This window comes from Panthera tigris, chromosome B1 (assembly GCF_018350195.1).
Source record: "Panthera tigris isolate Pti1 chromosome B1, P.tigris_Pti1_mat1.1, whole genome shotgun sequence".
Taxonomy (NCBI): Eukaryota; Metazoa; Chordata; class Mammalia; order Carnivora; family Felidae; genus Panthera; species Panthera tigris.
Window position 1 is genome coordinate 17,311,549 of NC_056663.1, and position 22,768 is coordinate 17,334,316.

Here is a 22,768-nt window from a genome sequence, read left to right on the forward strand (position 1 = left end):
ATCTGCAGCCGGGGTGGGGGCGCATCCACCCGCCCCGGCCGCCGGGCCGCTCACGGTTCCTGTCGCCAGGCACTGGCGCAACAGCGACCGGCCGGGGAGAAGCCGTGTTCGCTGCGACGTCCTTCACTGCTCATGACCGACAACCGATCCCCTGGGCCCCCAGTTACCGTCACTGCTGAGGTTCTACAGACGAACAGGACAGAGATCACGCCTCTGGAGTTTCGAGTTAACGTGTAGAGAACTGGTAAGTAACTAGGAAACGTTTCTGATTTTGCTTTCCCGTGACCCCACGCGTGTAACTCTTCTTTCAGCCACTGACCTGTTCTAGAGCGTTTTCGGAGTTGGGACAAAGAGCGCAGCACCTCATAGTTCAGTTTTTATTAAATAATATGTTGCTGCATTGGCACACAAGCCTCGACCGCACTGGAAGTTTTTTCCCAAAGGTCACATGATTGCTCACAAGCAAGTTCTGCTCACTTTTATGAGCCCAGGGGCCAGCAAAGGGTGGACTGAACAAATATTAATGCAACTGAGAAAATCAATTGAACCGAGTGAATGAACGAACGAACGAATGAAGGAATGAGCGAACGGTTGGATGGACAGATGGATGAATGGAGACGAGGGGCGGTGAGTGAAGAGACGCACCCGACCCTGGAAGCACTACTATTTGGACCCCAGGTGAATGCAGAGTATATTTTTGTTACATGCAGCAGGTGGGAGAACAAGACACAGGAAGCTGTAAACTTGACCCTGAACATTCTCCTCTCGTTCCTAAGACGGTGGGGGGGGACTTGATCTTGTTCATCATCCAAACCTGATGCTTCTGGCATTGGCGGACTGGAGTGGATTCTCAGAAACAGCTTTTGGGTAAAGGGACAGCAGAAGCGGCACCTTGTGACTCAGCTGCCCCCATGTCACACATCCTCCCGTGTGGAACGCATTTAGCAAAAACAACCAAGGTCCGAAGACCAAAGCTGCCCTGGATTGGAGGAGGTTGGTCCAGTGACGACAACCTGATCAGGAAGCTTCTTGGAATCGTAGCACCAAGAAAATGAAAACTTGCCCTTGATACGTTTTAAAAGGCATCTATTAAATGCCAATTTGAAAACGGGGATGGCGGCGAGGGAGGAAACAGTAACGGCAATGAAAGCATTTGGTGAGCGTCTTTGTTCTGAGCTTTGCCGTCTGCCATTTGGTTCGTCTCAGACACGCTGTTCACAAAGGTCTGTGGGAAGCAGCTTGGAGACCAGAGTCAGGGCTTTGAATTTCTGATCTTTGGCATGACATTCGGAAAGTTAGGTTACACCTGGGTTTCCTGATCTGGAAAGTGGGGTGATAATAAGGAGCGGGGGGGGGGGTCCCTGGACGGATTTGAGGAGTTACCAATTGCAGAATGTTTGGCATGGAATGAGCTCTCCTACGAACGAACACTCGTCCAGACGGTTAGTGTACATTCCACGTAATTCCTGGGCGGTACTTATTAGCCACACCTCCTTTTCAGTTAAGCAGTTGGTTAACGTCATACAGCTAGTAAGTGACAGGGAACACTTTCCGCCTGAGGTCTGTGGGTCAAAAGCCAGCACTCTCCACCTCCCACTGATGCCTGAAGGCTCGGGAATTTACAGGTGTACCCTGAGGGCCCAAGGCTTTAAAAAAGAGCCCTCCGGTCAGCGGAGTTCAACTCCACCTCAAGGTCTCAACTCCACCTCAAGGTCGCACAGCTCCCTAGGCAGGGGTGGGGACTATCGGCCAGTGCAGTCACGGAGGCCCCACCTGAGGAAGCCAGGCATCTGCCGGGTGTGGCGGCCAGCTGTCTTGGTGACGAAGATAAACTCTGGTGTCAGACCCCCAAGGTCAAATGGGGCTTTACCACTTGCCCGCTTTGTCGTCACGGACAAATGTCTGTTTCTCTGACATCAACGGCACCGGTAAGAGACACTCCCAGACGTGATGGTTGCCAAGGATGACGGAGCCAAACGTCACACGACAAAGCGCGGCTCGCTGACCCCAGTGTTCGTTGCTGTGGTTAATCTAGTAGAGAACCAACCTAGGTCTGTCATTCATCGTGAGGCCATCTCCAGAACCACGGCGTGACTCGAAATTATCGCCCAGAAATTAAAGGTAAGACCATGGTTTTCACTGACCTGAGGGTATTTTTCAAATTTGTGAAGTTCCCCATTAGAAGTAAAAATTCAACCTTTTAGATGATTCTTAAAAACAATTTCAATCCGGTAGGAGCTTTTTAGTTGGAGAAACTTTGTGCGTTTTTTAAACAAGTTCGAGAGAGACCCAGAGAGTGTGAGTGGGGGAGGGGCAGAGAGGGAGAGAATCCCAAGCAGGCTCAGTGCTGTCGGTGAAGAGCCTGACAGGGGGCTCGATCTCACGAACTGTGAAACCGGGACCTGAGCCAAAACCAAGAATCGGATGCTTTCACCAACTGGAGCCACCCAGGTGCCCTCAACCTTTGTGCAGTGTAAACATTTGGTTTAATTGAAATTATGCATGAAATTTAATTTTGTTCCACCCTAACTTAAAGCATCTATTTAAAGTAGAATTACCCTTGAAAGGAGAGGAAAATACTCATTTGAAGTAAATATTTAAAAACGTTAAGTCACAAGAGCATCTCTGAAAAACCTTTGCAGTCCTCATTTGCAGGTGGGCTAATATTCCAAAGTTGGCAAGAAAGTGGAGCTGTGCCCTAACAGGCACGAGGAGGTTGACCCTCCTTCTGGGTGGACGATTTGTGCCTCTTCCCGGACCGTCCCCTTATCCGAAAACTGTTAGGTTTTGAATAATGAACTGAAATGAACTGAAGCAATCATCATTAGACATTTTGAGAATTTATTTTTGAGAGAGAGAAGGCAGAGAGATGGGGGGTCGGGGGGAGAGGGAGAAAGAGAATCTTAAGCAGGCTCCATGCCTGGCTCGAAGCCCGACAGGGCTCGATCTCACAACCTGAGCTGAAATCAAGAGTCAGACGCTAAAGGACTGAATCACCCAGGTGCCCTGAGAATTTCTTTTTACCCCTGAGGCAACTGGCTAACAGCTCTGGTTTATTTGTTTATTTTAATTGTATAGGATTTTTTTTTAAATTTTAATATAGGAAACTTATTGTCAGATTGATTTCCATACAACACCCGGTGCTCATCCCCAAAGATGCCCTCTTCAATACCCATCACCCACCCTCCCCTCCCTCCCATCAGCCCTCAGTTTGTTCTCAGTTTTTAAGACTCTCTTATAACAGCTCTGGTTCAGAATCACTGAGTTCCTATGTGTCCTCCCTCCTACAGACCCTGCACTCGTAGCTCTAAGATCTATTTGGTCCAAATATTACACGTTTTCTGTCTAGCATCATTTGAGAACGTAGCTTCTTCCAGGGTCATGCTTTTGTATAGTGCATTGACAAGTGCATTCGTTGCCTAAGTGTTCACACAAACAGGTTTTCTTGGGAAAGAAAATACTTGTCATTCTTTTCAAGTGGCTCATTCTGTTTGCAGTAGAGGCAGTAAACTGCTAGTGAGGAAATTAAATTCCGACAAACAACTCTGTCTCAGCCGGCCCACTAATTGCAATTGAACCTAATGCCTCTGAGGAGGAGCAATCAGAAAGTACACCGAACGCTGGTCTGCAAGGGAGCGGCCCACATTGACCTTGAGAAAGTTACTGAGCGGATTCAGTGGGCTGGGCGAGGGTGGGACAGACCAGAGGCAGCGAACGGGGCGTCGGGGGGAGTTTTCCGGGTCTGGCCGCCCACAAACCTCACAGTTACCTTTCTAGGAGGTCACTGAAAATCGAATCGAAATGAAAGCCGATTTTACGAAGATCCAGTTCCTGACTAGACTTTTATTTTCCACAGCAACAAATGCACAGGAAGAGGAGAGCGAGCAGGATTACCCAGAGTTCTGTCTCCCAAAGCTCCGGTGCACCCAGACGTTGACCTTGTAGCCCTCTGGGCGGCTGGGAGGAGCCCACGCATCACCTGGGCATCACCTCAGGCGGCCGGCCCCCTCTGGGTTCAAGCAGCCTCCTCCCTCGTGCCGTCTATACCCTCAAAGTGGGACCAGCTTCTGCATGCGCCATGACAGGGAAAAGACAAGGTAGGGAATTTTTGTCTTTTCACGTAGAATAACCTATGGTAGGTGACCAAAAAAAATGTGTTTTGGGTAAATTCATGAATTAGTCACAAATTTTACAGAGAAAAATGAAGGCAACTGTTTCAGAAAAAGTAGCAAAGTAAATGGAAATGAACCTCCTAGACCGCTTGGCTCAGCGGTGAATATTGACATCGCCAAAACAATGAAAAGCGTGTTCGTGGATTAATCCAAAAATTATGGTGTAACTCAGTGGGGGTTGTTTAGGTTACATGGCCTTATGCAAACATCACAATCAATAAGCGATTCCTAAAAAATACTAGTGACTCTCGGAACAATATACAGACCCTAACACATGAACAGGAAAATGAGAAAAACAGCTGGGGATTGTTAAGTGGTTACAGCAGAGGGTTTGAGTTTGCTGTTTGTTCAATTATACCTATTTTAGCTCTTTTGTTTATACATATATATATGTATCATTTGATAAAATGAGGCGTTTACTTAAAGGGAAAAAGTATCTTTCTAAAGTTCTAAGAAAGCTTGATTCTTTGTCGTTCATATCACAGTGGTTGGCACACGGTATTTGCTGGATGGATGGATGTCGCTGTATAAAATACACATGGAAGATTGTTTCTGCTAGATGTCCTAGGTGAAGACCCTAGAAGCATTTAAATTATAACCATTAACTAGTGAAAGAAATGCATAAGGGAAATCTTTCTTGTAGTTGGCAAATACGTAAAAAGGGTGTGGTTTTAGTTACACCTGGATTTCTGAGCGGGCTCGAGTAGCCATGTACTGCCACCTAGTGGCTACATCTGTAGGTACAGCCTGGTTGGGCAGGGTGGAACCTTCCACAGTTAGGGCCACCAAAAGCCAATGTGGTTTTGGCTTTTCATCCATCCGTCCCTGTCAGTTCGTTGACTGACTCCCAAACAAAAGCATAAATACAGAGGAAAAACAGGCAGTAAAGCTCAAATATTTTATTAATAATTTATTGTCAGTAAGAAAGACTGGCTAATGGTAGTTTTCAGTAAAAACCTTTACAAGACCATCGCATCACAAATATACAGACACTATAAAAACTGTGTCATGATGGTTTTGGTTCTAAACAGGTATGCGGAAGGTCCCCATTACACTTTCCAATAATGAAAAATGTTTATAGTTCTAAAATACAGTCACCCATTTAAGACATGTTCATGTATACAATCTTTCCTCATCCTATGTACAGCTAGAAACGAAGGACTATATTGAAATGTCTTCATGAAATGTCATACCTCAATGGAAAAGGACATATAATGAAACCCTGGTTATATTGAAAAATCAGGGTGCTAGGTAATGACACTAACACCACCAAAATTCGGTCAAAAACAAATGCACAAAAGGTCTTGAAAATCTAGTTAAAACTATGAAAAATCAAATCTGTACAAAACATTTACAAAAAAAAAAAAGGGAAATTAAAATAATCAAATCTCTATAAATACATGAATCATGCTAACAAGATGAAAGGACTGATTTTCGTTTCATTATTTTTAACAGACGGATGTAAAATGCAAAAAAGATGTTCAGAAATGGACCTGTCACCCAATTACAGTAGGTTGGGACGCTGGGAATGGCCACCACGCCAGGCGGTGCGTGACTCCGTGCGGCCATGCCCACCCCAGCTCGCCAAAAAAAAAAAAGCGCTTAAGCACTTCTGCAGAGAACGAGGCAGAAGATCGTTTACGGAACGATCTCGGGCTCGTTCAAGTCCAGGCACTTTGGGGGGAGTCGGGGCGTCAGACCTGCGTGTGTTGCTGCGCATCCAGCGGAGGCACTGTCACCTCTTCGAAGTGGCCGTCGTCTCCGCTCTCATAGTCACTCATCATGACCTCGGACTCCACTTCACAGCACGCCGACACATCAGAGCAGGAAGCCGTGGAGGGGTACACAGACAGGGGCATGTTCTCTACGGTGGGGGCTTCAAAGTTTCTTGGATACCCTGGAGGGCAGGGGGCATAGGGTTCTCTACACGGACCGTTGTCACCAGTGCCTGTCTTTTGAGGTTCAGACAGATCGACGGGGTAGAAGTGGGGCAGATACTGATTCAAGTGGAACCTCTGCCGGCTTCTCGATGAAGAACCCAGACTACCAGCAGCGGGCATGTCTCTCGGAGGGTGTATGGATTCGAACTGATCGCTGAACTCCGGAGGTAAGGGGGGCAGTTCGTCTGGCACAGGGAAGTCTTCCGGGGGAGGTGGAAAGTCACTCTCAATGTCGTAACCTCCAGGGTAATAGTCCGTATCGATGGCATTCGGATCTGCCGAGTACAGGGGGGTCTGCTCATCGATAACCTCATAATTGGGGAATTCTTGTATATCCGGCAGGGGAACACTCGGCATCCAATCCGACGTATCCCAGTGATACCCTTGGTAGACAAGAAAACAGATTTCAGTGTGTTTTCTCCCCCAGCGTCTGTTACACTGAGCTCTTTTTCAACGTGCAAAGGCAGTATCTTTGCTTTGAGGGCCTCCCTGCTACCCAGTGACCCAAAGCTCTGCTTCAAAATGGGGACTCAGAGCTTCCTGTAAGTACCTAACGTTCAAGGAAGCGACACGAGGCTGAAGAGAAGCCGTGTGCTAGCGTCTAGGTTACGTGCACCCTTGCACACGCGATTCCAATCAGCCCTTCTGCTTTCCTGGTCACAGAGAACCCACTGCCCTATTAGTTCAGGCTCGGGACACCAGTAGGTAAGTTTAGGCCCTCAAAAAACACTAAAGCAACTCTTTAGAAGAGCCAAGGTAATTTTAAACATGGTAAAATTTAAAAAACAAACTTCCTCTACAATAATATAATGAACTTTATATTAGAGACTGCACTGTGCTCAGCCCTAAGAAAAACGATGAATTACGTTAATCTACGTACCAAAGCATGCCTTCAAATCAAGCAAAATGCAATCAAGCGCTGAAAAACAGAACCCCATCTTTGATAGATTACAACAGTCAGTTTTGTTACTTTCACAAGGCCTAAGGATCATTTTAGACTAAATAAAAGGTTAATTACTCTTTTCAGAAACCTCCCCACTGGGGGATGCACCCCCTCCCCGAGGATTACTGAACTCCTCTGCCAGGCAGGCAAGGCAGTACACGTTTCAATGAAGCGCACAAACAGCCCTGTACTTAGTAAGGGCGGCACCCGCGGAGCAGACAAGTGAAGCAAGGCGGGCCCTGGGGTCAGATCTTGACCAGTTTTGCTGAGTGAGTACCAATGAACAACTGGCATGCATCAGTCACCTCTTGATTTGCTGAGGTCAGGAGCAGCCAAAGACTCTTTTGGTGGCAGAGTAGAGAGAAAAGAAAACATTCATAATTAAAACAGAAAGCCGGCTGAAAAGGCAATAAAGGTAAGTACACAATACAATACAAACTGTTCATCAAGGCCCAGTCAGCCATGTATCGTGCCTTTAAGCCATCCTCTAGGAGAATTCCAAATGCTCGAGAAATGCACGTAGCACAAATGAAATGGGGCAGGGCAGGGGGGGAAGACACTGATGAACTCTGCCAGGAAATTCAAACGTGAGTTTACCTCCTTTTCCATTTTTTCTGGCAATCTGAACCTGAAGGCACACGATTTGGTTAGGAAGAAGTCAAGTCTATAGGCTCTCATCAAGTCTAACTCGATAAGGAGCTTCAACGACACCTTCATGCTACTGAGGGATCCCGTGACCCAATGCAAACACATCTAGCACTACAGAAGAGACACTTTGCCAGCCCTCCCGTGGACATTACCTACAGACGAATTCACAAACCCAGGTGCCCGTGAATCACTAGAAGAAACTCCCTTCAAATCGTGCCTGTTCCGAGTGGGACTTACACACTGACATTGTTCACCTCTCCCGGGAGGCCTCCGGCTGCACTTACTCCAGTCCCCACCCCCAAAACTCAAGCTCGAAGGCAGCGAAAGATGTCAATCCCACCCCAATCAGGGCCACGTGGCCCTGGGCAGGGTGCTTACCCTGGCTAAGCTTCAGGTTTTTATCTTTGAAAGGGGAGTGGAAATCCCTTCACTATGAGGATTAGATCAGAGGATGTAGGTCAAGCCCTAACTCTTAGCTATTGGCAGGATTCTTATTATTGAAAAGTAGTAATCACGGTAGGATCAGGGCCACTTCGGTGCTGTTCTAAACAAAACCAGTGCTTCCTATGCATTCTACACTGTTCCTGAAAACCCATTTCATCATTTGGAACAAAGAGGATGTGACTGATGGCTCTCTTCTAGGAATTTAAATCAAAAACGGAAATGAACTAAAAAACGAATCAGCTCGTATTTTAGGCAATGCGTACCTATAGAATTTTTTTTTAAGTCTCCTAAAAATGTAGCAATTTCTTTTCAAAGAGAAGACCGACAACGTGTTTACTCCACCGTCACTCAATTCTTGACATTGAAGCCAGCATTCAACTTCAAATACAATTTCTTAGATATGCCAAGATAGATTTTTCAATGAAGGAGATCTAATGAAAGAACTGTTTTAGGTTCTGCTTTTTAAAACTCCGTCATTCCTTTCTGCTTCGCCAGGTAAAGACACAGCACCTGTTGTCAGGAAGGTGTGTGTATGATTCATGGATACCACCAAACCCCCCCATCCGGCCTGCCCCATCACGTCTGGCACAAAACTATCCTTCTCAGCTCAGTCCTGAAAACATCTCCTAGCAAGAAGATTCCCCTGTGCTTCATGCACTCTGGATCGTCTATTGCTGCAGTTCTCAAAGTAGGATCCTTAGACCAGTAACATCAGAATGAATGGAGAATGTGTTAGAAAGGAGAATTCTCAGGGCCCAACAATGAGGCTTTTAAACAAGTCCTCTCGGTGATCATCACCTCTAGATGCTCTGATCTGCAGTTTAAAAACTACTAGCTTGTGCAAGTTACATGGGATGACTCAGACTTCAGTGCGTTAATAAAGGGCAGACTTTAAGTAATTTTAGGTGGTGATCAATGCCCTTTCTTTTGAACAGAGAGATAAAGCTTCAGATGAACTTTCACTAAACCATATAATGCAAATAATTATTTTCTGCCATGGAAAATTCAGACGTGAAGAGTCAGTTTTAGGTAATTATATAAGCTGTGTCTTAGTGGTATTCCTGTGAAAAGGATCTAGAAAAATTCAAGTGGTCAAGATTTAGGGGTCACTTCTGATATCTATATAGATTCACCACGAGGGGCCAAAAGTCACAAAGACATAACATACGTAGGAGTATTTATGGGCATATACACACACCTGCACACACGTGCCCAACCCCCTCAAAACCACGAATGGTTTTTAAGACACCACGATGGGCAAAAGCACACTAGTCTAGTAGCAGTCGCTATACACACAAACACAACACACACACTGTGACTATACCTTCTTCATTCACCGTGTCAACTACAGCGTTGACAAGGTGTATGACAGTCACTATGGAAGCTTGTAAAAAGGTACAAAAGGAGTAAATTAGGAAAACCTTCAGTTAGAAAACAATGCATTAAATAGGATTCCTTGATATTACACAATTCCTACCTCCTAATGTAAAAACACAAAGTGAATAACAGAACACGTAATTATGCATGACTCCTATGCTCTTGCTGTGATAGATCTTAGACATTTTTCTCATCAGGCTACGTATTATTCATCAAATAAGGTAACCACATTATACCATAATTGAAGCAATTTTGTTGCTCTAAGTTTTCTGACTTAGGGATCTAGTCATTGACAAAACAATCCTTATGTTAACATCTCAGGGCAAAAGCGTTCAGATTTAAATAGGAAAATACTTGCTAAGCCAATTTTCTGGGTTTTTTTAATGAATTCATACATTCCCAGAAAAATCTGGCATTACGTAATACAACAAAATGTGTAACATAAGCACAAAACTGGCTTTAACTCTGTTCTGTGTACGCCCACTCCAAATTACTTCTCTCTTTTTGCAGACAGGCTAACAGCTGAGGAGCTAACATACTAGCAGAGAAATGCAAACTGTCTGCTTGGCTGTTTCCTGGGTAAATTCCCTTTTCATTTGTGTATCAGATTGTGTGAAAGCATGGATGCCAAGATAAACGTGTGTGTGGTAGACACAATGACGGCCCTCCAAGATGTCCCCATCTAATCCCACGAGCCTGTGAATGAGTTACCGTCCCTGACTTTGCTGGTGTGATTAAAGACCTCGGGAAGATTTTCCCGAACGGCCTATATGAGCCCACTGTATTCTTCACAAAGGTCCTTAAAAGGGCAGAAACTCTCCCGGCTGCAGTTTGAGGGAGCTAGGACTACAGAAGCATGGCCAGGGAGAAGAACGTGGCCTCTAGGAGCTAGAAAAGGTGAGGAAACAGACTGTCCTCTCGAGCCCCCAGTAAAGGCACCCTGACGTTAGCCTACTGACCTGGGTTGGATTTCTAAACTACGGAACGGTAAGAGAATACATTTATCTTGTTTTAAGCCACAACATTTGTGGGAACGTGTTAGAAGAGCTTTAGAATTTAAGCAGAGGTTCTTAATACGGTCTTTATGACTGATAATGATTACAATTATGTTAAGGATTAAAATACAAACACTCCTGGCTCTCACACGGTTTTCTGGCAATTAACTCATAGCTAATGTGACCATACTTTATTAAAAGTATTTAGGAGGTATTAAAAGCAAGGAAGGGGATTAGCAAAATATGACAAAACTCTGAAACGTATTTATGAACAACATAATCTACATAAACTAGCAACACTAACGTTTTAAAGATTAAGCCTAATGATGGAAAGAATTGTATCCTGTTGTCGTTGGTTTGATAAGCAAAGCTAGGTTCATACACTCTGTCGCTGAGGAACAGACACTGTACCTGATATCACACAGAACACGCTAGAAGTCAGAAATGAATGGAGGATGCTTATGGCCATCTTTAGTCTGGAAAAGGACTCCACAACATGTTATGAACCCTATTACTCTGGGTTTAGAAACAATCAAAGAATAATTAGTGGGGTCATCTCTTTCCACCTGTATTTGAAATGTTTAAACACATTACGTTTTTATGCAGGAAAAAAATTAGTCCAACGTACTAATTCTGAGATTCAAAAATGTCCACTAACCACGATTTTGTTACTGAATAGTAGCAATTTTCTCTACTGGCAAGTGTTACCGTGGTGAAGCTGGGAACACAATTCACCTAGGGAAATCCGAAGATCCCACTGTCAAACTTTCTTCATCAGAAATAGAATCAAACTTACTAGCAATCTCTTAAACTGTGCTCTCAGTCAGTGCGCTCTGATCCAAGCAGGAGCTGGGCCGCGGGGGAGTCGGGGGAAGAGATGAATAGAACCTTGTAATCCCAAAGGTGCTGCTAGAACAGAACGTTTCCAACCACCCCATCGGGCTCCTCCCGGGGGTGCGAGCGTGAAGGGTGCGGGGGCCGCGCTCAAGATTAAGTTGCTACGAGCGTGCTTTATTTATTTATTTTTTTTCAGCCCACAAAACCTCTAAAAACATTTACTGTCATGGAAAAAAGGCCGATATGAAGCGAGCCAATCAGGAAAGATCTTTCAGTGAGGCAGGCGTTCCTCCCCATCTCTGACAAGCGGCTCCTGTCCGCCCGTGAAGGAGGTTTTAACTACAGTCCCCTGCAGGCGTTCATGCAAGTCGTGCGAGGTCCAGATCACCAGTGGTCCCGAGTGGAACTTGGCCACAGTCGGGGACTCAACAGGGGCACCTGGCGCACCTACGAGGTTGCACATACCAGCCCGCGCTGCCAGCCACGGTGTTTCCGAACGACTCACTCACCATTGTCGTCACACGACTCCGACTGGAAGCTGCTGAGCGACTGCACCTCCGACAGGCTCTCCCGGGCGCTGTACGGATGCGAAGGCTTCTCCTCCAGAGGTTTCTTGGAGAGACAGGGATCGAGATCCACTACTTTAGCTGAAAGCGAGAGAGGACAACAGTGAGATCCGTGAGGGGGCAAGGCCTCCGGCACGGTCACTGCTGAATGCTCGCTCCAAGCAGGTGACGCCAGAGGCCCGCCCGACATGGACTTCATATGGGAACGACTGGAAAAAGGAGAAGCATCTGAAAAACAGAACCCCTGCAAGTATCCTTGCAGATTCACAGAACGGAAATTCCCAATGAACCCCATTATGGAGACCGTTAGTGGACACGGGCATTAGAACTTCCTTTTAGGGGCGCCTGGGTGGCTCAGCGGGTTCAGCATCTGACCTCCGTTCAGATCATGATCTCACGGTTCGTGAGTTCCAGCCCCACATCAGGTGAGCACAAGCCCCGCTGCTCTCTCTGCCCCTTGCTGATTTGTGCCCTTTCTCTCAAAATAAAGAGGTATATAGCATTTTTAAAGCATCAAAAGACAAGTCAGGCCACCACTTTTGGCCATATTTAAAAAAATCCTACCATGCAAATGCCCTTCCTAATTTGTCATAAAAAGCCCTCAGAATCATACTTGAGAACCTATATCCATTACAATAATGGAATGCTCTCTTCTGCATATTAATACAAATAGGACTAGACTCAATTCCTTGATTAAGGTAACATCACAGCCACAGGGCTCAGCCCCGGAAGGTTTTTCAAATCCTACTAAAGGTCTTCAGAGGCTGAGCCTATCTGTCACTGCCAGAGGTTCCACACATTGTGAATGGAGCCACCAGAATCTCTGGCAGCATTTACAAGGTCACTGTTGAGCTTAGTGACATTTTACTCAGATGGAAAAAGCCGCTCTTACTATCATAGTCGAAGTCCCAGCTGGGCTTTTGTATGGAGTCGCTGTCAGAAGGGGAGTTGGAAGGTGGTGGGGGAGGCAAGTTCGGGGCCACGCTGCAGACGGCCACTGCCTTCCGGTGTCCGTGCACAGACTCGGGGTTAAAGGTGCTGAATTCGGGATGCTCCGGGATAGCAGATCCCTCAAAGGAATTGCGGTCAAGGTTGTTCCTGGAGTCACTTGGAATGCTTGGAGTGTAGGATATAGGACGGACGGGCACCTGGGGTGGGATGTCCGAGTAAATGTTCTTATTTAGCTTTGAATCGAAATATGGTCTCTGCAAGAAAGCTGTGGTTGGTCCCAAGTGCTTGTCTTCAGGTTCGGCCTGGTGCTTCTTCTTCCGACTGATCATCTTGCGGCAGAGGACGAACACCACCGCCAGTAAGAATATCCCGGTTACAAAGACGAGAATTCCTATTCCTTCAGCCAGTCCGATATTCCACGGCGTGGACACGTACTGATTGGGGGCAGCGTCCTCACAGTGTTTCCCCCTATAGTCGTGGCTGCAATTACAGTGGTAGGAGCCGTGCGTGTTCTCGCAGAGGGCTCCGTTGCGGCAGGGGCTGGCAGCGCATTCGTCAATGTCACTCTGGCACCTGCAAGGAGGACAGACACGAGCAACGGAAGTCAGAATACGCCTGGCCTGCAACTCTCACGGAAGGACGGCACCCAAACAGAGGAAAATCTGTAACGCCCAAAAACACACAGCTGACAACAGCGATCCCAACAAAAACCCTCGGGGTAACTGATCATGTGATCCTATATGTGGTACCTGTGGGAGATAAACATTATGTTAAGCCATATTCAAACGCTACTCTTCTAGGATTCCACAGCTGACTAAAGCAAACTCACAGACTGAGCTGAGTGCACCAGTTTGTTACAGATTCTTTAAGAAAGTGCATTTTGATAAATGGTATGCTGGAAACTGTTCTAATATGCGAGCCTCAATTTCTAAGGAGATGTTCCTGCTTGGAAAGATAACAGTTTCCTAAGACATGTGAAAGGTTAGGAAACAGTCGGGGCATCTGGGTGGCTCAGGTGATTAAGCATCAGGGGCTCTTGGTTTTGGGTCACAATCTCATGGTTCATGAGCTCAAGCCCTGTATCAGGCTCTGCACTCACAGCACACAGCCTGCTTGGGATTCTCTCCCTCTCTCTGCTCCTGCCCCACTTGTGCTCTGTCTCTATCAAAATAAACAAATTTAAGAAAAAAACAAACTAAAAATGTTTCTCTTGTGGAAAACCTCCCAAAGCCCATCACCTGACCTAACACTTCACATGCCACTCTGTCCCCTCTGCCTTTCCAAATGGGGGCCCTGGGAGGATGCACCTGACACTTCTCAAACCCTCCCTCCTTTAATAAAAGGTAGCTACTGCCCTGGTCCCACACTCACCTGCCATTGAAAGTTTGAGACATTTTTCTCAAATATATCACGGATTGATTCACTGGAATTACTAAAAGTCAACAACTTAGGAACTAAGACCATGTGACTGATGGCCAAATTCAGGGCTCTAACCACCACTTGAGCAAAAGCGTATGCAAATACCTACAAGCAGCTCACACTTAAAAGCCTTGCAACAAGATTGACAGTGAACACTTCAGTGAAGCATCAGGCACTTAGAAATAACATGAACTGTTTTGTTTTGAGAGAGCGTGCACATGCGAGTCAGGCAGGGACAGATAGAAAATCCTAAGTGCGCCGAGCGCTGTCAGCATGGGGCTCCATCCCATGACCCTGGAGAGTCAGATGCTCAGCACTGACTGAGCCACCCAGTTGCCCCTCGCCAAGTAACTTTTGAAATTTTTTAAATGTTTATTTTGGAGGGAGGCACAGAGCTGGAACAGGGAAAGGGCAGAGAGACAGGGAGACACAGAACCTGAAGCAGGCTCTGAGCTGGCAGCACAGACCCCGATGCGAGGCTCGAACTCACAAACCATGAGATCATGACCTGAGCCGAAGTCGGATACTCAACTGGCTGAGCCACCCAGGCGCCCCATCACCAACCTGCCTCTTTCGCGGTGTCTAGCAGGCAGCTCTGTGCCTCATTTTCCTCCTCTCGGAAATAATCATCACCTCTTAGCATTATGGTAAGGATTACAAAAGATAATGAGAGTTGAAAGGGGGTCTAGATGCTATCTAAATGTTAGCTATAACAGATTATAAGAAGAGGTCATTGTCATCCCACTCAAGACCGGTAACAACGTCACGTGTATCCACCTTAAAAAAATCGTCACTCTTCCCGCAAACATGTACTGCCTCCAAGAACCCGTATGTTCTGCTTATAAATATCTTTGACGTCCGCAAGTATTGTCAAGCATTATGCTATCACCTGCTCACTGTTTTTAAAGAGTGAAGAGATAAATTCTACAAGGAGCTATATAAGGATTATGAAAATCTGAAGCAACAGAGTCCAGATTAATCAACTTCTGTTGCATCTGCTATTTGATTTGACACTACACAGAAGAGCAGATACAAACTCTGGAAGAAGCCACTTACCTTTCTCCCCTAAAACCCGAATCACACTGACAGACGGCACCATCCAAGCTGTCAAAACATGTTCCACCATTTTTACAGGGCTCATCTTTGCAATATGGACTAAGCTGGCACCTGAAGAAGGAAGGGGAAATACGCATAAACTTAACACTTTCTACTGTAGATAAATACAGTGCGAGAGAAAACAACACGTAAATTTAGTCAGATGTATGTATCAAGTATCCATCTATATACCAAGCATCCATCTAAAAAACTTTTTAATACTGTAATTATGAAAGTTAAGAAAAACACACATACCTCTGGCCAGTGTACAATCCTCGGCATTGGCAAACGAAGTCTCCGTTGTCCACAATGCACGTGCCACCATAGAGGCATGGGTTGGAGGAACACGGGTTGACGCTCAGCTCACAATACGTCCCTATGTACAAGGCACTGCATTTACAATAATAACCTAAATGAGCAAAAGGGAACAAAGAAGTCCAATCAGTAACTCAAAAACTGTATCTCAGTACATTGGTTTTTACTAAGAGGAGACTCGGAGACCCATAAAAGTTAGTAAAATTCCTATTCCCTCTGGGTAAAATGTGGTCTAGATCAACAAGCTATCCCTTCCGCTTTTGGGAGAACCCTAACACAAAGAACGGAAGAGAGAACTCGTCGTTAGCTTTAGTGAATCATAGTTTAGGTAAGGTTGTTGAGCCAAGCATATAGAGTAGGGACCAACAGTCCTTTATTTGAGGGACCACGTAGACAACACTTACTACTGGACATTTACGTCAATTCACAACTCACAAGCTTTTAGGGGCTAAACAAGAGAACAGTAAACGTGAAGGCACTGTGAGACTATGCGCTATCAGGGGATTATCAAATCTGTCCAAAGGAACATAAAGACTGTGACATGCGACAGAGCCAGTGTCTAGCTGCCACAGGGACTGCAGGAGCACGTTTCAAGAACATGCTTCTCTCAGCCTCATGCCTGAGTGACGCAACAAGAGAGCCTCCTGGCTGACCTCACGTGGCCATGTAACACGAGCACAGTCTACGCTTTCATTCAGACTATTACTGTGGGGCTGACCTGGCCCGTCGTTTGCATATAGTGTGCACAGATGCTTTCCACAGAAAATAACAAAAAAACCGAAGCTTCTGAAATCTCACCCAAGTGTTATTTCGATATTTGCTCTATCCCCTTACACAAAGCTCTACTTCTCAGGCACCAGGAGTGTCATAATTTCTATTACTGGGAAAGGAAACAAATGGGGCCAGGTGAAAAAAGTCTCGGCGCACTCTTCCACGTCAGGGCTTCGGGAGAGGACTGGTGACGCTTCAGGAGGGTTCGAGGCCTTCTGGAATACCACACCCCATCTATAACTAGCACGACTAGCAGTCGTTGGGTGCTGAGCCATCAGATCAAAGAAGGGCACTCGAAAGAACAAAGTGTACAATTCTGAGTCCCGCTGGGTCAGTGTCAGTGTGGGTGGAGAAAAAGTGCAGAGTTAGCCGTAGTTCACCAGTGGCTCCTGGTGGGGAACGAGGGGTGTCTGGACACACTTCCTCTGGGTGCACCTGCCACGTGTCTGCAGGACCTCGGCAGGTAAGACACCACCCACTGCGGCCTCACCGCAGGGAAGAACCCTAGCCCACGCCCCGGTCTGGTGCAACATCCACCAACCACTCGATTCCGATACTGACTGCAGTATCTGACCTATCATTTGAATGAAAAGGGGGAAACAGAAATACTTGAGGAACTGCGTGTATTCGTGTGTAACATTTTAAAAAGGACCACGTCACGAAGCCTACCTCCGGTAGGGGATGGCTGGCAAACGCCTCCATTCTGGCAAGGGTTGCTGGAACAGTCTTCGGTAGCCGTTAACAAGCACCCAGGAGAGACGTCCACCCATTCTTCAATGTGTGCGTGGCTTCTTGGTTTGTTGTTTAAAGGGAGCTCCTGCCCATTCAAATAAATGGAGTCCATACAACCCCTGAAGCCATTACCCACTTGGGGGCTTCTTCCGTGCCTTGTGCCTTGCTGGCGGATGTGGCCGCCGAAAAACACATGGTTATCCAGGTTCAGGGTTTTCAGAGTCCCAGGGGCTGTGCCTGATGCAGTGTGAACTTGGTCGAGAACCAGCCGAGCGTAGTTTCCATTCACTTCTAGAGACACTGCATGCCACAGCCCATCGTTGACCTGAATGCTTTGAACAGAGACAATTCCAGGGCCGCTTCCACAGTCAAATTTGTACTGTAGCCGTCCATTGTGAATCTGTCATGAAAACAATGGCCGTTCACATTACTCCCACAGAATCTGCAATTATGAACTCTGATCAAACATCTAAAGGAGAGGCACGGTGAGCACTTGAAGGTAGAAAGTCAGTGAGGCCTTGCACTTAAGTACTACAGAACACAGGCTCATCTGCTCACGGCAGAAAGAGTAAAAATGGACGTTACAGGGATATCAAGTTCAAACCGCACATCCAAAAAGCATCACAGAAATAACAATTAACTGTTAATTGAACAATAAAAATAGTATCAGGTAAGGTCAAAAAAAAAAGGGGGGGGGGTGGAGGATAATTACCACTTCAAGCATTTACATATGTTCTCTACAAATTCTCTATGACACGAATAAGATGTAATATCGCTTAGAGTTTGAACATTAATGGTCATGTGACCTGAAAAGGTTGTGAAAAAAAGAAGTCAATCTCTATGTTACTGCAGAGCAAATAAAGGAGCTTTTTTGCCCACGAAGTCTAAAACTTAGAAGTATCAAGAGACCATATAAGTGTGGAATAAAACCATTTCCTTTAATTGTTTTTTCAAAAATGGACCATAGAAACAAAATGGGAATTTTGTATTTTTAAGTCTTCCGTAACGTGAGGTTCAAAAATGTACCTCCAAGATGCTGTAGTCAGTCCCGCGAGCATACATCACAACTGCGTGAGCAGAGTACGTTCTGAGCCTCATGGTCAGTTTCATCTCCAATCTGTTTTCGTTTTCCATTAGACGGTATTTCACAAAGCTGTTTCCAGTAAATGTTACAGATGAACTCCCTGTGAATCACAAAGAGGAAAACATAAATCAGAACCAAGCTGATCTTTTAAAAGCTATCTTTAAAAGGGAGATTTCCCCCCAACACTGATCCAAGTTTTTATTTAAGGTTACAACATTATAAAGTTCAATCTGATGGAAAATGTCAATTTGCTTTAATAAAAAGCACAGCACCACTGGGTCTCTTTTTGGAAGAGAATTAGACTACTGTATCAGTGAGGAATGAGTTCTAAAATAATGAAAGATCTAAATATAAAAATGTTCAGGAGTGGCTTGGTTAAGTGTCCAACTCTTGATTTCAGCTCAGGTCATGATCTCACGGTTCATGAGTTCAAGCCTCACGTTGGGCTCTATACAGACAGTGTGGAGCCTGCTTGGGATTCTCTCTCCCTCTCTCTCTGCCCCTCCCCGACGCACGCACACATGCACACACGTGGACTCTGTCAATAAACTTCAAAAAATACGTATTTAAAAAAGTAAATATAAAAATGTTCAATATAAAATTATTAGAAGACAACTTAGGAAAATATTTACACAGTCTCACACGGTTTGGGGAAACTTTTCAAGCAAGATCTAATTCCCAGTCTCCAAAAATAATGAAAATAATATCACTCTCCAGAGATGGAAATGGTTATGTAAAAATTATACAGAACAGGCAAAAGTTGTATTTCAAAATGACAAAAGATACTGTAAACAATAGACAGTAATACACAGACAGTGGGTTGGAGATAATGTTCATGCTCACAGCACACAGAGTGATCTATACACTGAAACAAAAACCAGACAGATAAGCTGGACAAACTAGCAAAGACTGTGAACAGTCCCGGAGAGGAAATGCTACTAGGAATAAAAAGAAAACAAAACATTCACAAAAAAGCTGGAGAAATCCACAGTAAACTAACTAGATATCATTTCATGCCCACTGGATGATGGAATTTGTTTTTTAATTGAAAACCTCGCATTGCCAAGAAAATGGGGAGTGAAACGGTCACACGTGACTGCAAGAAAGGAATTGGTATAACTTTCTGGGAAACTAACATAATGGTATATTTAAAAATTAAAAACGTAGTTAATCTTTGACATAGTAAATCCTTGTTTTAGAAAAGAAAGCACCGATAAATAAGGCTGTATGTATACAAGTGCTTTTGTAAAAACTGAAGTATAATTAACATACAATGTCACATTAGTTTCAGAACTGCCACAGAATGATTCAACACTTGTATACATTAGTCAAAGCCTCACCGCGATTAAGTGCAGAAAAGGATTCATTTTTAACACAAGGAAACATCTTAAGAAACTCAAGCTCTATGAATAAGGAAAATGTTGAATAAATCATGGTAGAGCCATTCAGAAGCATTAGGTTTACGTGCAATGACCTGGAAAGGTGCCCATAACATACATTAAACAGGGGGAGAAGCAAGCAGTAGACTATATGAGATATGGTAACTATTTATTCTTAAAGGGAATGTGAAAAAAAAAAAAAGCACCATGAATGTGCACATATGGGACTGTATGTTTACATGAGCACGATGATGAAGAAGAAAGAGCATCGCCGTTAATTCGGGTGAGTTCTGTGGAAGAAGTTACTACTGCTCCTCCTCACTCATCCATACCCTTGACTTGTTATTATAAACGCACTTGACAATATTTACCAAAGCTAACAGAAAAAAAACAAAAAACAAAAAACAAAAAACAATGGCAAGGAACACTGGAAGTGACTTTTTCAAACGGAAGCACCCCTCATCACTGAACTCTCACCTGGGCACTGACCAAACTTGCCACCCGGGCAGACACAGGTGTATTTCTCCTCTCTGGGATCAGAGATACATTCAGATCCCTCAGGGCATGGACTGTCTTCACATCCATGATGGACAACTGGGCATCTTCCCTCTGTAAAAAACAACAGAAAAAGAGACAGGAGTGGGGGGGGGAAGCCCATTAACAGGAACTTCAAGAATTCAAGAAAACGATTCGTGTGTAGCCTTCAAAGGCTGCACGCGAAATGATCCGTACCGCCTGTTTCCCGACTTATGTGCGTTACCTTGGCAGAGACACACAGCTGTCCTGTGGTGGCGGGGAGTCACGAAACTCAGTCTGGCCGTGCTGTGCGTCGACATAACGTTCTCGTCCACAGTCACCTTTTCATCACAGAACTTCCACGGGCAGTCCAGCCCTGCACAGAGCTTCTGGAACACATCCAGGATCCTAACACCCATGATTTCCTCGAGATCAGTCACAGAAGAATTGATCTTGTGCAGAAGTAGTTTGGTTGAAACCTGGGCACTCCCTGATTTCTCTACGAAAAGCAAGACATCCAGATGCGGATGGGGTTCGGAGGGCTGCAAACTAACGATCTGGACGTCATTCCTCCTCACGCCCAGGATGTTCCGTAAAGCTCGCTGGAAGTTGCGCCAGTAGTCACCAACGAATTCTTCCGGAGTGAGGTTGGCGAAGCGGACGGCGACGGTGTGGTTCAGCATCTCCTGGGTTATCTGTCTGATGTGCACCGTGATGTCCGCCACCGTCGTGAATTTCCCATCGGTTACGCTGACATTGAGAAGGTACTGCCCTACATCTAGCTTTCTGTGTGCTATCAGCTTACCCCCTGTGCTGGAAACAGAGAAGAGGTTGCCCATCTGCGGATCAAGACTATAGCTTAAAGTGTCATACACGTCCTGGTCCGTTGCGTGAATCTTCCCGATGACACCGCCTGAGTATTCCTCTCCAAAAGCAGTAATGAAAATCTCTAGTGGCAAGATTGCAGGCGGATACACACTCTCCTCAATGACCCGAATGTCAATATACGTCAAAGACGACAACTGAGGCTTTCCGTTATCGGCCACCTATGAGGAAATTAAAACCAAAGACACGACAACACCTTGGTCTTAGGTCATCGTTAACTTCTTAATAAAAATCTGGCTTCCCTCACTCAAGTTTTAAAAAGTTACCATGAAATACTTCTAAACAAGAAGCCTATTAAGGACAAGAATAAATACTTCTCTACAGCCCTTTCACGAATTCCTAAGGGAGGTGAGCTCCATTAACATCTGTGATAAAGTATCATGTGGATACATGGGCCCCGCAAAGTGCAGTGGGATAAAAATGAAGGTAAGAGGGCACCTGGGTGGCTCAGGCAGTTGAGTGTCTCCCTTCGGCTCAGGTCACGATCTCACAGTTTGTGAGTTCAAGCCCTACCTCGGCCTCTGGGCTGACAGCTCAGAGCCTGGAGCCTGCTTCAGATCCTGTCTCCCTCCCGCTCTGCCCCTCCCCCCTCTGATGGCTCGTGCCCTCTCTCTCTCTCTCAAAAATACATATACATTTAAAAGAAAAAAGGAACGGCAAAAAGAAGGAAAAAAAACCCACCACAGAACAAAAACCCACAATTCTACTCATTTTATTTCTAGAGCCAGCAAAGGACCCCTTCTCTAGAAATCCACAATATAAAATCCTGAAGACCTTCATACCTTCACATGCAGTAGGTAATGATCTTTCACCTTCCTCTTTATGGCAGCTGATGTGAGAAGGACCCCTTGCTGGTTCACTTCAAACACTCCATCGTCATTCCCACTCACAACGGTAAAGAAGAAGGGTGGGCCGTTATGCGAGGAGTCCCTGTCGGTCACTACCAGCTGCAGTACGCTGAAACCCACAGGCTTATTTTCCTGCACCGAAGAGAACCAAAACGCACACGACTTGCAATAAAACCCAATCTACATGGCAAGAGACACAGGCAAGTTTTCTATAAAACGGAGTATACGGAAAACAACGTCTCCCTGCGGCTCCTTTTGACAGGAAGGTTCGGGGGGTGGGGGGGTTGCAGTGGGCATTGACGGGAAGGAAAGAGGGGAGGAGGGGGGAAGGTGGGGATTTGGACAGGGCTGGAGGGGAGGGAATGTGTGAGAAGAAAGCATGTGTGGGTAGCGGGAGTGGAAGAAGGGTGGAGTGGGGGAGGAGAAAAGGAGAAGAGGTGGAGTCGATTCTCTGATGCCTCTCGGAAACCGGCGGGCAGATGGGGGCGCCTGGGTGGCTCAGTCGGTTAAGGGTCTGATTTCAGCTCAGGTCGTGATCTCACGGTTATTGAGCTCAAGCCCCTTGTCAGGCTCTGCATGGCCAGCATGGAACCTCCTTGGAATTCTCTCTCTCCCTGTCTGCCCCTCCCCAACTTGTGTGCATGAGCGCTCGCTCTCTCTCAAAATAAATCAAAAAAAAAAAAAAAAAGCCAGCAGAAAACAAGATTAAGGACCAAGCCAGTGAGAATGTCTTAAAAACCAAAGTACAAAAAGAAGAGAGAAAAGCTTGGTTGCACCTTGAAAATGCTCATCTCTTAGTACTGATGGAGACCCCCCCCTCATTTTACTCATCTCATTTTCCTAAAAGTACT

General features: G+C 45.6%; 1 protein-coding gene and 2 long non-coding RNA genes across 9 annotated transcripts in view; 2 read left to right on the plus strand and 1 right to left on the minus strand.

Moving 5' to 3' along the window:
- Positions 1–5,713, plus strand: LOC122237845. Its single transcript, XR_006216516.1, has 3 exons — positions 1–244; positions 3,857–4,097; positions 5,628–5,713. It is a non-coding gene; the product is annotated as an uncharacterized LOC122237845 (long non-coding RNA).
- FAT1 (FAT atypical cadherin 1) overlaps positions 5,057–22,768 on the minus strand; it is a 135,849-nt gene continuing 118,137 nt past the window's right edge. For 3 of the 4 annotated variants that reach the window (XM_042983010.1, XM_042983008.1, XM_042983009.1), the window contains 11 exons: positions 21,852–22,049; positions 20,429–21,230; positions 20,146–20,277; positions 18,232–18,389; positions 17,143–17,605; positions 15,643–15,796; positions 15,349–15,459; positions 12,815–13,446; positions 11,866–12,003; positions 7,361–7,396; positions 5,057–6,495 (listed from right to left, as the gene is read on the minus strand). In XM_042983010.1, the coding sequence (XP_042838944.1) occupies positions 5,867–6,495; positions 7,361–7,396; positions 11,866–12,003; positions 12,815–13,446; positions 15,349–15,459; positions 15,643–15,796; positions 17,143–17,605; positions 18,232–18,389; positions 20,146–20,277; positions 20,429–21,230; positions 21,852–22,049 (3,453 nt within the window). In that variant the 3' untranslated portion in view covers positions 5,057–5,866. The remainder of the gene's footprint in view (positions 6,496–7,360; positions 7,397–11,865; positions 12,004–12,814; positions 13,447–15,348; positions 15,460–15,642; positions 15,797–17,142; positions 17,606–18,231; positions 18,390–20,145; positions 20,278–20,428; positions 21,231–21,851; positions 22,050–22,768) is intronic. The other variant, XM_042983011.1, reaches the window with a different exon arrangement.
- The window catches only part of LOC122237844, a 25,562-nt gene continuing 8,659 nt past the window's right edge, over positions 5,866–22,768 (plus strand). The window contains exons 1-6 of one of the 4 annotated variants that reach the window (XR_006216512.1): positions 5,866–6,041; positions 6,139–6,279; positions 7,140–7,324; positions 10,035–10,103; positions 11,553–12,347; positions 21,899–21,984. This is a non-coding gene — a long non-coding RNA (uncharacterized LOC122237844). Of the gene's footprint in view, positions 6,042–6,138; positions 6,280–7,139; positions 7,325–10,034; positions 10,104–10,320; positions 10,700–11,552; positions 12,348–21,898; positions 21,985–22,768 lie in introns of those variants that run through there. The other 3 variants (XR_006216515.1, XR_006216514.1, XR_006216513.1) reach the window with 3 other exon arrangements.